Below are 14,345 nucleotides of genomic sequence, written 5' to 3' on the forward strand. Positions count from 1 at the left end.
CAGATTGCAGTACAGTGGTGTGATCACAGCTCACTGCAGCCTCAACCTCCTGCATTCAAGCAACCCTTCCACCTCAGCTTCCCAAGTATCTGGGACTACAGGCATGCACCGCCATGCTCAGCTAATTTTTGTATTTTTTGTAGAGATGGGGGTCTCACTATGTTGCCCAGGTTTGTCTTGAACTCCTGGCCTCAGATGATCCTCACACCTCAGCTTCCTGAAATGCTAAGATTACAGGTATGAGCCACTGTGCCCAGCCAACAAAATATTTGAAAGACATTTTTGATGAGTAAGACTTTTCCTACCCAAACTTCATCAAATTTATCAGAATATTAACACTAATTTCAATTAGAACCAGTAAGTAGTGTTTCCTTTCAATTTTCCAAGCATTGCAGACTGATCTCTGTTTTCTAAACATAAACTTACTAATATTTTGCAGTGTGCCCCTGGAAAAAATACATTAAATCTATCTCAATTTGTCTAATTAATGAAAATTAAATACCAGAATTTTTCATATGTACATTTTCTCCCCCACTAGATTATATTCTGCTAAAAAACAAGGAATTTATGTTTTTTATTTGAGCGTGTCTCAAAGTAGTGCATACTAGATGCTGTACAGGTGACAAGATGAATGGGTGGATAGAAAGAAGGATGGATGGATGGATGGATGGATGGATGGATGGATGGATGGATGGGTGGATGGACATATGTATAGATAGATGGGTGGGTAAATGGATGAATGAGTGGGTGAATGGATGAATGGGTGGGTGGATAGATAGATGGGTGGTTGGGTGGATGGATGAGTATATGCATGTATAGATAGATGGGTGGGTGAATGAATAGGGGATGGATGGATGGATGGATGGATGGGTAGATGGATGGGTGAATGGATGGATGGGTGGATAAATGGATGGATGGATGGATGGATGGATGGATAAATGGATGGTTGGCTGGCTGGCTGGCTGGCTGGAGAGATGGATGGACGTGTGGATGAATGGATGGATGGATGGATGGGGAATGAGTGGGCAGGTAATACATGAGTGAGTGGGTGGATGGATGGATAAATGGATGGGTGGATGGATGGGTGGGTGGATGGATGGAAGGATGGATGGATGGATGGGTGGATGAATAGATTTGTATTTGTGAGTGGGTGGATGAAAAGATGGGTGGATTTGTGGGTGGACAGATACATAGATTTCAAAAATGAGTATATATATATGAATGAATGAATTCCTCCCCGACAACAATTATAAATTGATGTCAGCATTAGAAATAAAATATTTCCAAAGGTTGAGCAAAAATTGTCTAATTGTATTTATCTAATAAACTAGAAAAGTAAAAATAAGGATGACGTCACTACACAGGGACATTTTACAGTATTTCTCCCACCCATCCTCCCTCTAAAAACCTTGCAACTAGTTGATTTACCAGTACTACCCACTTGTGGTAAAACAATTTTTGTCACCAACACATCACTCACACCTCTCTACCATCAAGATAATACATGTGGTCCCCAAAATGTTCCACCAGGAGGTGTTTTGGGGGCAGCTAACTAAGAGGGGGCTTCCAGACAGATGGAGGAGTTGATACACATGAGGTCACAGATCTACTGCCTCTCCCCCTTCAAAAGAAACTACTCAGCTCCATTTGTCTCAGAATCTAGAGGAAGTTGACAAAGGTGCCACAGCAGCACAGCACAATATGTGGTGGAGAGTTCTCAGCTTGCTGGCATGGTTCCCCTTACAAGGTAAGGACTTAGAGTTATTTTTGTTGTTGCTCAGCTGACCTAATGTTTTGCCAAATCTACCTATCAGTCAGTCAACTGCATTTACAGAGGAGCTGCTGTAGAAGACAACCCAGGTAACTGCTAATACTTTCCAAGCCATGCTCAAATCATGCATCTGAGGGATGTTACTGCATTTATTTGATCTCTTGTTCAATGGCTAAGGAGTATAGAAAGGATCATTACAGTGTGTGTCTCTGTGGGTCCTATGTTATGGCAAGATGAAACAAGCTTATTAGGCTCTATCTTTTAAGGGTATACCAGTTGAAAGAGCATCCGTATTGAATTTTATTTATTTATTTATTTATTTATTTATTTATGAGACACATTCTTGCTCTGTCGCCCAGGCTGGAGTGCACTGGCGCGATCTCGGCTCACTGTAAGCTCCGCCTCCTGGTTCATGCCATTCTCCTGCCTCAGCCTCCCAAGTAGCTGGGACTCCAGGCGCCCGCCACCACCACGCCCGGCTAATTTTTTTATATTTTTAGTAGAGACGGGATTTCACCGTGTTAGCCAGGATGGTCTCAATCTCCTGACCTTGTGATCTGCCCACCTCAGCCTCCCAAAGTGCTGGGATTACAGGTGTGAGCCACCGCGCCTGGCCTCCGTATTGAATTTTAAAATTTCCTTGCTGTATAAATCTTAGCCAAATGATTTACTCTCTTTGAAACTCAGTTTCTGCATCTTAAAATGAAAATTATAGAAACGTTTGATTCAGCAAACTCCCTGGATTGTTAGAAGGATCAAATTTCAAATGTGAAAGCACTTTGAAAATGATAAAGCACTGTGCAACACTTATTTAGCTCAGAGGTAATAATAAGACCAATGAAAACTTCGTGTTTATTTTTAAAGAGTAAGTTATACTTTACATTTTACTATAATTTTCAAATTTGGATTTTAGTGCTTAATCCTAATGTAGCATTATGAAAATTAAGGATAGAAACAGTTACCTTTTTGGAACAGGTCAAATTATTTTCTACCCAAAAGTGGGGGCAGGGGTGTAGGAAGTGGCTCTTGTTGTCCCTTAGTCTCTGATTACAATTGTATCAGATTCGTGCAAAGGACATCCCTCATAAATCCACTCAAAAATTTTGCTTTTTGTGCGTTTGTTTCCAAATATTGAATCTGTAGTTCTGTTTCATGAAATGCACCTATCCTTCTAAATCTACATTTAATCTAGAATGGCATCTGAAGGACGCTACTTTAAAAAACTCAATTTCCTATTTTACATAGTACTTCAATTCCCTGTTTTATATACTTCAATTAATGCCTTCTTTTTTTGGTCCCTGTACCCTGAGGCACTTAATAAGGATTCAATTTTGGTAATGAATAATATTAGTTTCTTCAATAAGTGGCTTAAAGAATAGCTAATACATTCAGAAAGAGTACATTTGGACAGCTAAAATTAGGATGATTTCAATTTTTCCAGAGTTTAAAGCCTTTCACTAACCTTAACTTTTTCAGGCTTTGAGTTATTGCCTCATAAAAAATCACTCATAAAAATACATTTTTTAAATAAATAGCAAAAATTATGTTTCAAGGTAAACCTAAATTACTTAAATATTGTTTATATGGAGAGGAAAAATACTGTTTCATGCACAGTGCTGAGTACTCTATGTTAATTACACTTAATCATAGCAGAAGTACTGAGGTAGGTACTAATATCCCCAATTTAAAGATGAGAAAAGAAGTTATGTAACCTGCCCAAGTTTTAAAGCTAGACTATGACAACATAAATACCAGCCTACAAAGAACATAGTAAAAGTATTTATTTCATGAAACTTTTAATTAATATGTGTGTGTGTGTGTGTGTGTGTGTACTAGTTGTGACAGAAAATGTGTTTATTAATGTGGATCAAAAGTTGGAAAACCACTGACTTTCACAATTTGGAGGATTCAATATTAAAAAGTCCTATTTGAAAACTCGTTCAAGGGGCTACCCGAGGGCATCTAAGCTCAATGGCATTTGAGCAGTGGCTGCCACCCCTGACCTAACCTTGCTCGAGCCCATCCCAGATGTAATTAGGAGAGGAGTTGGCCGTGTTGCTTTCTTGTCAGCAAAAAAGGCAGCAAATCATCAGTTTTGGCAAAGCTATAAACTGTCAGCTGATTTTAGCAAATTAAATTATGGGAAGATGACTGTGACTACTTCTACAGTGTAACTTCTATGGCTGCCAAAAATTTATGGAAAAAAAAAGTCACATAATCTCAGAGCCTGCCCTCTTTTCAAGGCCACTCCCAGAATAAATAGTCTTAGGATTGGTAAAAACACAATAAAAATGAAGCATTTTTCAAAATTCATCCCATTAAATTACATTGTAGACAATGAAAATGTCAAATCCAACAAATTTTGAACCCTCTATTTTCATTGTTTTGTGGAGGGTAGGATGCAGAAAACAAAGGAAAATTGCAAATTGAGTAGTTCTTTTCATACTTTCTTTGCCCAGGAAAAAGTCACATGTTAGATGACATGTTGAGACAGCTTCTTTAAAATGTACTAAAAATAATCTGATTCTGACAAGTCTGATTTATTTTTATACCTGCAATTTTCTCTATTGATTCAATCTAAAAATAATAAAAATCTTTTTTTGTAATGATCTGAATTAAAACACATTTTTGCTTAATACCTCATGACAGTCATGTAACTAGGGCTCTGATTTGAGAATTAATGCATTGTATGTCTCTGGCTGTAACTTAGCCCTAGTCTTTATTATTTGATATAACAGTTAAAGAGCAAAGTTAGCATCCTATTATAATATTTATTCCTAAATATATACATTTACCCTTTTTTTTTTTTTTTTTTTTTTTTTTGAGACAGAGTCTTGCTCTGTCGCCCAGGCTGGAGTGCAGTGGCATGATCTCGGCTCACTGCAAGCTCTGTCTCCCGGGTTGACGCCATTCTCCTGCCTCAGCCTCCCAAGTAGCTGGGACTACAGGTGCCTGCCACCACGCCCGGCTAATTTTTTGTATTTTTAGTAGAGACAGGCTTTCACCATGTTAGCCAGGATAGTCTCGATCTCCTGATCTCATGATCCGCCTGCCTCAGCCTCCCAAAGTGCTGGGATTACAGGTGTGAGCCACCGAACCCGGCCCATTTACTCATTTTTATCCACTAATTCAACCAATATCTAAAATTTTACATTATGCTAAAATAAGTGGATGGCAAACTTTTCCATGAGGAGTTTGTAATCTATCTACAGAGAAACACCTGTAACCAAATAATTATAAAGTAATGTGCTAAGTGCTATAATAGAAGTATATCTCAAGCCTTTGGGAAACTAGGGGAAAGACATTATGGGTAAAAGGGAGGCTAAGGCCTGTTTTGGAAGTTTTGACAAAAGTTGTGTAATTTGAGTTGAGTCTTTAAGTTGAGTCTTGAGTTGAGTCTTAATGTTGAGTCTTGAAGGAGATGAGAAAGGCACTCCAGGCCCAGAGAATATCATAGACAAAGACAAACTATCTTCTGGAGCCTGGAACTTTCTGGAAACAGCAAGTGGCCATGTACAAGGACTATCTGAAAAGGAGTATCAGGACATGACAAAGGAGGAGAACACAGGAGTCAAGTCGGCTAGAATTTGGGCCTGATTCCTATAGGCAATGGAAGCCATAGCAAATACTTGAATGAAGGAAGAGACATAATCAAATTCATGGGTTATATGTTTGTTTGTTTGTTGAGATGGAGTTTCATCCTTGTTGCCCTGGCTGGAGTGCAATGGCACAATCTCACTCACCACAACCTCCACCTCCCAGGTTCAAGTGATTCTCCTGCCTCAGCCTCCAGAGTAACTGGGATTACAGGTGCCTGCCACCATACCTGACTAATTTTTTTGTATTTTTAGTAGACATGGGGTTTCACTATGCTGGCCAGGCTCGTCTCGAGCTCCTGACCTCAGGTGATCCACCCGCCTCGGCCTCCCAAAGTGCCGGGATTACAGGCGTGAGCCACCACGCCCGGCCTCAAATTCATGTTTTTAAAATGTAATCCTAGAACCAGATGATGATGATGAATTAGAGAGAAGAGAGACTAGAACTAAGTTATTACAATGGTCCAGGGCGTCCTTAACTAAAGCAGCAATAATAGTGACAAAAGAGGACTAAATTGATTAAAGAGATGTTTTGGAGAAAGAAGAGTTTAGAGCACCTCTCAAATATCTGGTGTGCAGTTGTTGGTGATGACATTAATTAATATAAGGGAACTCTAGAATGGGGCAGGTGGTATATCTGTGTTAGACATGGGTGGAGCATGGGGACAGTAGAGATAACGAGTTCCAATGGGACATGTAGAGTTTGGGGTCTTTGCAGGACAGGCTTGCTCTGCTCTGGTTTTAAATTTATTGCATGTAAAAACTAGGCTATTAAGGCAAGAAAAGGAAAGAATATTTTATTCTTTTCTCAGTCTACATGATAATCTATAGTAGAGGTAAATATTACACATGAGAACTTCCAAAATCTTGGAAAAGACCAAAAAATCTTACGAACTGCACTGGTTTTGTCTATGTGTACTTTGATAGGTGGCTGTTACTGCTGCGTGTACTTTGATAGGTGGCTGTTACTGCTGCGTGTACTTTGATAGGTGGCTGTTACTGCTGCGTGTACTTTGATAGGTGGCTGTTACTGCTGCTTGTCCTTTTGTTTGGGATTAGATCACATGTGCTTTGGTGTAAAGCCATCCACTGATAGGACAATTAGTTCATGGGATTTGGGGTGGTGATGATGGTGAAGGTCACAGGTTCCATTTCCACATATAAAGCAGTCACAATCTACAGCCCCAGGATCGGCTAGCAATCGCATAACATATGGCCATGCATGGTTGGATGAATTCAGTCACGGAGATAATGACAAAGCCCAGAAGTCAATAATCCATTCCGTAAACATGACCTATCAGTAGGAAGTGGTGACCTCACAGGAGAAACACCACAGTCATTCATTGTCAATCTCTATATGCTCAGCGTGTGGGGAACCATGCAGGGCTAATTTGCAGATAAGAACTCTGAAGCTCAGATAGGACTAGGAAGTAGGTGTATGGCACTCGGGGTCTAATAAGAAAGCTTAAAGGTGAATGGGGATGTACATGTCTCTAGAGCCTACAGAGGAGGAAGTGGTAAGCAAAGAAGATATCTCACACCCCATCCCTCTGACAACAAAGGTGAAAGTCTGACTCCAAACTTAGGTGAAAGAAAAGTCAAAAGAAGTTCTAATTTAGTTTCCAATGGCAATGAGAAGACCTTGGGGAACTTGTCCTTGGAAAATGTGCCACCAAAACTTAGGCACAGCATCCTGCTCTTCCACTTTTAACAAAACTACAGACATTGAAACATATTTTTAAGCACTACAGTCTAAGCAAAGCTGGGTGGGTCTGTGGCTTCTCACTGGGGCTATTCTTCCCTTCTACAGTGATTTCCTGTTTCTAAATCAAACATGGGGTCTACATGATAATACTGCAAGATAAGCAGACCTATAAAGCCAAAAGCAAGGCTTGGTGCAAAGAGTAAAGGAAACAACTAATATTCTATGCCTCAAACACAGCCCTTTCCATATGAAACTCAGGCATCTATAGTGTGGTCAGTCTGGTTAGCAGCCTGATACTGGATTCTCAACAAGTGCAAACATTAATCTTAAGACATACAGTACTTTAGCGTATAATAAAAAGCCAAACTATATTTCATCACAATTTTTAAAATGTTGTAAGGGTTAAATTATACTAGTTAATTCATAAGCATGCATCCTAAGAGAGAGAAAAATGATACATACAATCTTAAAATGGGAGACATTTATTCCTAAGCAGGCTGCAGATAAATCTCACCACTCCCATCTTACCCAATGCAGGCTTTCTGTTTAGACCATCATTTTACCAAAGGTAAGAACATTGGCAAAACTTCTATCAATGTCTAGTCCCCAAGGATGAAATTAGGGCATGTTTCTTAACACTAGTCTTTATTCTATCATTGATTCAATGTGTAACTTTCTTCCAGTAGCTTTCTTCCTGTTTCTCAGTATTTTTATTAACAACAGGAGAACAAAGCATCTGTCAATCACCTACATTATAGTGCCATCATGAAAACTAGCATTAAGCCAGTACTTTTCAAGCTCACATTGTAATAGTTTCTGTAAGGAATGAATTTTAGAGAAATATAAAACATAGTCATTGTCCTCTAGAAACTTCAGTCTATTTGTAGGAATCAAGACAGTGCACAAGAACTAGTGAGTAAAACAGTAAGCATCACAATGCTATGGAAGTTAGACAGTTCTAGATTCAAATCTTGGCTCAAAAACTGCTTAACCTCTGAGCTTTGATGTCCTCATCTGTGAAATGGGAACAACAACACCTTCTTTACAGAGTTATTGGTTTTGGGCCTGAGTAACTGGGCTATTTGCTGATGGTGAAATCTAAAATAACACATTTGGGAGAAGAGAATCAAGAGTTTGTGTTGTACTTGTTAGGCTTTCAGACTTCTAACTGATCATCAGAAAAGTGATGAGGCCAGATGAGATGACCTATGGCGTGAGTATAGAGAGAGTCTATCCAGGATCTGACCTCTGTTGTGTGAAGGGCAGATTGATGAGGAGAACCTGGAAATAGAGCTGAGGAGCAGCAGCTGCCAGTGAGTTAGGAGGGGAGTCAAGGAGAGACTGACATCTAGGGAATCAAGTAAAGACACTGATTTAAGGAGCAGAGAGTGATCATTTATGGCGAAGGCACACCATGGGTTGAATAAGATGTGGTCTGAGAATGGAGCATTGGTTTGAGCAATGTGAAGGTCTTTGGCAACCTTGACAAAGAGTGATTTCAACAAAGTAGTGGAGTTGAAAACCTGGTCAGAAAACAAAGAGTGGGATAAACAAATATAGATAGTTCTTTAGGAAAATGTTTCAGTAAAAGAGGGAAGGCAGGGCACGGTGGCTCAAGCCTGTAATCCCAATACTTTGGGAGGCAGAGGTGGGTGGATCAATTTAGGTCAGGAGTTCAAGACCAGGACAACATGGTAAAACTCCATCTCTGTACTAAAAATACAAAAATTAGTCAGATGTGCTGGCGGGTGCCTGTAATCCCAGGTACTCGGGAGGCTGAGGTAGGAGAATTGCTTGAACCTGGGAGGTGGAGGTTGCAGTGAGCTGAGATCATGCCACTGCACTGCAGCCTGGGTGACAGAACGAGAATCTGTCTCAAAAAAAAAAAAAAAAGAGGGACATAGGGTAGAATAGGGTAGTATAGGATAGTAGCTGGAAGGAAATCTGACATCGTTTTGTTTATGTATTTTAATATGGGAGAAATAGTATATATTTGTGTGCTGATGAGAATGACAGTTTTTTTTTTCTTAATTTTTTGTAGAGACAAAGTCTTATTATGTTTCCCAGGCTGATTTCAAACTCCTGGCCTCAAGTGATCCTCCCGCCTTGGCCTCCCAAGGTGCTAGGATTACAGGTGTGAGCCACCACATCCAGCCAGAGAATGATACAGTTAAAGAGAAAAAAAACAATGATGGTAGAATTATTTTTGCACCAAATCATCTTTTGAGAGACGGAGCAACACAGAAGGGAATTCCTTGCGTAAATAAATGGGATGGAACCTGGTACCCAAGTGGAGATACCGGGTACCCACTCCATTCACAGCGATGTAGGGCAGGCCAAGTATGCAGGATCTAAAAGCAAGTAGATGTGACTTGGGGATGACATTGACAAACACATATGCAAATAAGTTAGTGTTTCAATAGCAAACAATTTATGTGATGAAGAGAGGAGAGAAGTGGGAAAACATGTTATTATTTAATTTAATTTAATTTAATTTCGAGATGGAGTCTTGCTCTGTTGCCCAGGCTGGAGTGCAACAGCACGAACTCGGCTCACTGCAACCTCCTCCTCCCGGGTTCAAGTGATTCTCCTGCCCCAGCCTCCTGAGTAGCTGGGATTAGAGGTGCCCACCACCACACCAGGCTAATTTTGTATTTTTAGTAGAGACAGGGTTTCACCATGTTGGTCAGGATCTTCTCGAACTCCTGACCTCAGGTGATCTGCTCACTTTGGCCTCCCAAAGTACTGGAATACAGGCATGAGCCACCGCACTTAGCTATAAATTTTATTATTTCACAGAGTTCTAACACCTCTGTCTGTCTGTCTGTCTGTCTCCCTCTGTCTTTTCATCAAATAATGATTGTGTGCTATGAACTGAGTGGTATGATTAACTACACCCTTGGTTGGAATCTAAGGTCCAAAATGAAAAGAACTCATTCTCACCATTTGCTCCTCAAAATCTTTAATCCTCCTGAACTGTTCCAATTTAGATTTACTGTGACTGGAACTGCTTCTTCCTTAATGTCTACTAGGACCTTAGAATGTTTAATAATAAACAGTCCTGTAACATTGGGGAAGGAGATCCCTAGTGAAGAGCTGCAGAGCTACAAGGCTTTGTCTTTTGACACTGACTCTTTCCACTTTTCTTTGTAAAGCAAGAGTCAGTTCAGTTCTTCAAATAATTATTAAGCACTACATACCAAGTAAAAGCAGAATGTCATGCTTACTATGGACTAAGTACTATATTAGGTTCTTTACGTATATTTTTTAATTGTCTCAGTGACTCTGTGAGATGAATACTATTGTTTTTCCTGTTTTTATGGTAAGGAAACTCACACACATAAATTGCCCAAGTTTGTGCTGTCAGTAGTGGAGGAGCCAGGATTCCAACCCAGTCAATTTGGCTCATGTGCATGTGTGTTACCATTGCATCATATATCACCCAGGTTAGGGACACAGAGATGATTATAAACAGCTCCTCTGTGCAACAGGTTCAGATGGTACAAAGCCTAGGGGTCTATTGACAGATAAGACAATCAAGAGCCAGAATGTTCTCGTAAAGCTTGAACCCTCACTTCAAACTTACCAAATAAGACTGATGTAGGGAGAATATGAAATCTGAACTTTGGTTCCAAAATGAAATGCATCATCAACACAGGATAGGGAGACGTGATGTGACACAAATTCTCTGAAGAAGATCTGGGTGTTTTGGGTGACTGCCTCAACAGGAGCCTAGTGAGATGTTACAGCTCAAGAGTGAAACCCTGGGCTTAATAGAACAAGGAAGTCCAGAGGGTGGGTGGTGATGCAAGTGAATGTCCCCCTATGCTCTCGCCAGCTCTGATGACACGAGTCCCCTGTCTCATGCAAAGAGGCATATTTTTGGAGGAATATTGACAAACTACAGTATATTCACATGTGGCTGTTGGCAAGTTGTGAAGAAATGATAATGAAACTAGAGGCATAGCTTCTCTAATTATTTGACCTTATGCTATGGAAAAGACATTTATCTTCGGAAGACCCAGTCTGACTAAGGGCATAAGGGCTTGGACACAGTCGTATTGGAGAATGTCTTCTGGAAGTCTTTGAAAGTGAGATTGATACTCATCTTCCTGTTCCATGTGGTTTTTGCAGCAGCAGAGAGTTGGTCCCAAGTATCTGAGGAGCAGCCACAGGGATCTGGAATTTTATTCATTACACTGCAACTGTGGGCTTTGGGAACAGGATGCTCTGAACACTCAGGCCTGGGGTCAGGAGAACTGATGCGTGGGCCCCACCAAGAATTCCAAGTTAATTAGTAGTGAATGAGGCCAGGACACAAACTCCCTGAGTGAGTCTAACGTACTGCCAAGGTGGGGGACCACTGGCTTTCCTACCTTCTTAATATGAATGTCATGAGAACACAAAATAGGGACTCAATGGCTTCTTAAATCTTTATTATTAGCAAAAATCCGTTAGAAGAAATTCTATTGTCATTCTCTACTAATATCATCCTTATTATTCAATTATGGATTGATGTCACAGAGGAGAATGTTTCCAAATGGCCAAACCTAAGCAGAATTCTGGCCTTAAGCCCCAGTGCTTTTTTTGGAAAGCACAGATCTCTTTTTATTACCTCCTTGTTGTTCATTATGGTATTGGTGGATGATATGGGTGTTTTTCCATTAGAACTCCAGCAAACAGTTTCCTGTGAAAGCTTACATGAATACAATAGAATAATTCTGGGTTATTTCTGCTAGAGGCTAGATTCAAATTAATGACCTAGGAATGGAACAAACAAAAAAGTAGACACCAATTAATTCCCAGAGATCTCCAAAGCATTATTCCTAATACTTGAAATTTATCACAAGAAAATATACTCTCTTGGTTTCTTTTTTGTTGTTGTTGTTAAGGTTTAAGATGATGCAGTAAAACTTGTTACATTTGCTATTCGTAATTTATAACCCCATGGTATTCTTCTGTTTATAAAAGTGTTTTATACCTTCATTGATAAGAATTGCCTTTTCCTCAGGAAAAATAATTTAATTTATAATATGAAGGAATAATGAATGGCAATAAGCATGCCAAATCAGCAGGAATGCCAGTTTATTTTTCATCAATTTCTTTTTTTGGGGAGATAAATGTGCAGCTACTTAGAACCAATTGTTCATCATTCTCCGGGGGTTGTGATTTGGAGAAATTAGACTTGTGTTTGTCTGGAGAAAGCTCGGCTATGGAATACTGAATTGAATGAAATCTTAGAACATCCTCCCTCTGGTGTAGAAACTCTCGGACAGGTGGGGCTTAGCCACTTGCCCTGAAGGGCAACTCCGCAGTTCACCAGAGCACCACGATTATAACATTCTTTCTTAGAATCCTAGACACACAACTTGAAGGTACTAGATGCTCTTTTATAAGCTGAGGCCAGAAAGGTTGCATTTTCTGGGGCCTTGTGGCATAGATAGGCTGATGTAGTTACATAAGCACAGCCTTTGCCATCCACAGCCCTGGGTGCAGATCCCAGCTCAATGACCTCTGTTACCTTGAGCCTCTATTCCTTCGTCTGTAAAGTGAGCACAATTCTTCCTTTCTAGGGTTAGTTTGAAAATTAAATTCCAGTTGGGTGCGGTGGCTCACACCTGTAATCCCAGCACTTTGGGAGGCCGAGGTGGGCAGATCACTTGAGGTCAGGAGTTCAAGAACAGCCTGGCCAACATGGTAAAACCTGGTCTCTACTAAAAACACAAAAACTAGCCAGGCATAGTGGTACGTTTCTGTAATCCCAGCTACTCGGGAGGCTGAGGCACAAGAATCGCTTGAACCCAGGAGGCGGAGGATATAGTGAGCCGAGATTGCACCACTGGACTTCAGCCTGGGCAACAGAGTGAGACTTTGTCTTAAAAAAAAAAAAAAAATTAAATTCAATACAGGTAAATGGCCTGGCACAGTTCCTGGCATATGGCAGAGCAAGCACCCAACACCTGTTGAACTGTAGTTTGACCTTCCGTGTCTTCTGTCAAAATCCAACCCCTTCCTTCAGACCTGGTTCCCGGGTCCCCTTCTTCAAGAGACATCATTACTGCTCCTACTCTCAGTTCTTGCCTCTCCCCTCCCATTTTGTTTGTACTTGCTTATTTTTTGGTTTCTAGAAGAAATAGATAATACATGATTGAATGAATGAATGAGACAAAATCCCTGAGACAGTGTGGGCCCCCGGCCTGATCATCCCCATTTCTCTTCCTCCACAGAGGCCTCTCTGACTAACCACACGGAAACCATCACCGTGGAGGAAGGCCAGACGCTCACTCTAAAGTGTGTCACTTCTCTGAGGAAGACCTCCTCCCTTCAGTGGCTGACCCCCTCAGGGTTCACCATTTTTTTAAATGAGTATCCTGGTAAGTGAAAGAAAGAAAGAAAAATGCCACCAGACCTTAACCTGAGGGATTTTCCAGCAGGACAGGTTGGTGGGACAGAAAGCCTGAATGAGTCACCCAAGGGGTGGGCTCAGCCCACCTACTGTTACACGTGAATCACACCTCCAAAGCCTGTTATTTTACACGCAGTGGCTTGCTGGGGGCAGGAACTGTGAAATGGAAACCCCACCAGAATGGTTGTTAAAGGGGGTTCAAATTACAAAGCACATTTCCATGTCCCCACCCCCGACTCACACCACTTTTTCATTCTCAGTAACTATCACACAACCACAGCACAATGACAGACAGGCAGCCAACTGACTGGGAGCCTGGTCCTCATGCAACCACCACCCCACATAGGAAGCCAGCTGCTTTGTTTTCCATCTGAGCAATCCAAAGGCACATTATGAAGCTCCTTTCCAGATAGCTCGTCTTCTCCTGTTGGTCTTAACATAAAATCAAGATTTTTAAGCAATAGAAATAGACAGGATGTATTAATTTGGAAATAAGGGGAGTCATTTCTCTTTTCACAAACACACATGAAGAAAGTACAAGATGTCTGAGATGGAAAAAGACTCTTAAAAATCTCTTGGGTTCATCTCTTTGATGTTAGGCAGGGTTTTACTAAACCCTAGGTCATTTTATGTCTCCATTTAATATTGCTAACTGCCAAATACTTGGAAAAGTCTAAAACACATTTCAGTCTTATTTATAAAGCAGAGCCTCTTAAAACATATCATGCTGGCTGGCTTAAAACATATCATGCTGGCTGGGCATGGTGGTGGCTCATGCCTGTAATCCCAGCACTTTGGGAGACTGAGGTGGGCAGATCATTTTGAGGTCAGGAGTTCAAGACCAGCCTGGCCAACATTATGAAACCC

At 40.7% G+C, this 14,345-nt stretch overlaps 1 protein-coding gene across 1 annotated transcript in view; it reads left to right on the top strand.

Annotated features, from left to right (window-relative positions):
- Positions 1-1,654: 1,654 nt before the first annotated feature.
- CRTAM (cytotoxic and regulatory T cell molecule) overlaps positions 1,655-14,345 on the top strand; it is a 33,865-nt gene continuing 21,174 nt past the window's right edge. Inside the window, exons 1-2 of the mRNA XM_002822602.4 lie at positions 1,655-1,747; positions 13,300-13,446. Coding sequence (XP_002822648.1) covers positions 1,702-1,747; positions 13,300-13,446 — 193 coding nt within the window. The 5' untranslated portion in view covers positions 1,655-1,701. The remainder of the gene's footprint in view (positions 1,748-13,299; positions 13,447-14,345) is intronic.

The sequence above is a fragment of the Pongo abelii genome, chromosome 9 (assembly GCF_028885655.2).
Source record: "Pongo abelii isolate AG06213 chromosome 9, NHGRI_mPonAbe1-v2.0_pri, whole genome shotgun sequence".
Classification (NCBI taxonomy): domain Eukaryota; kingdom Metazoa; phylum Chordata; class Mammalia; order Primates; family Hominidae; genus Pongo; species Pongo abelii.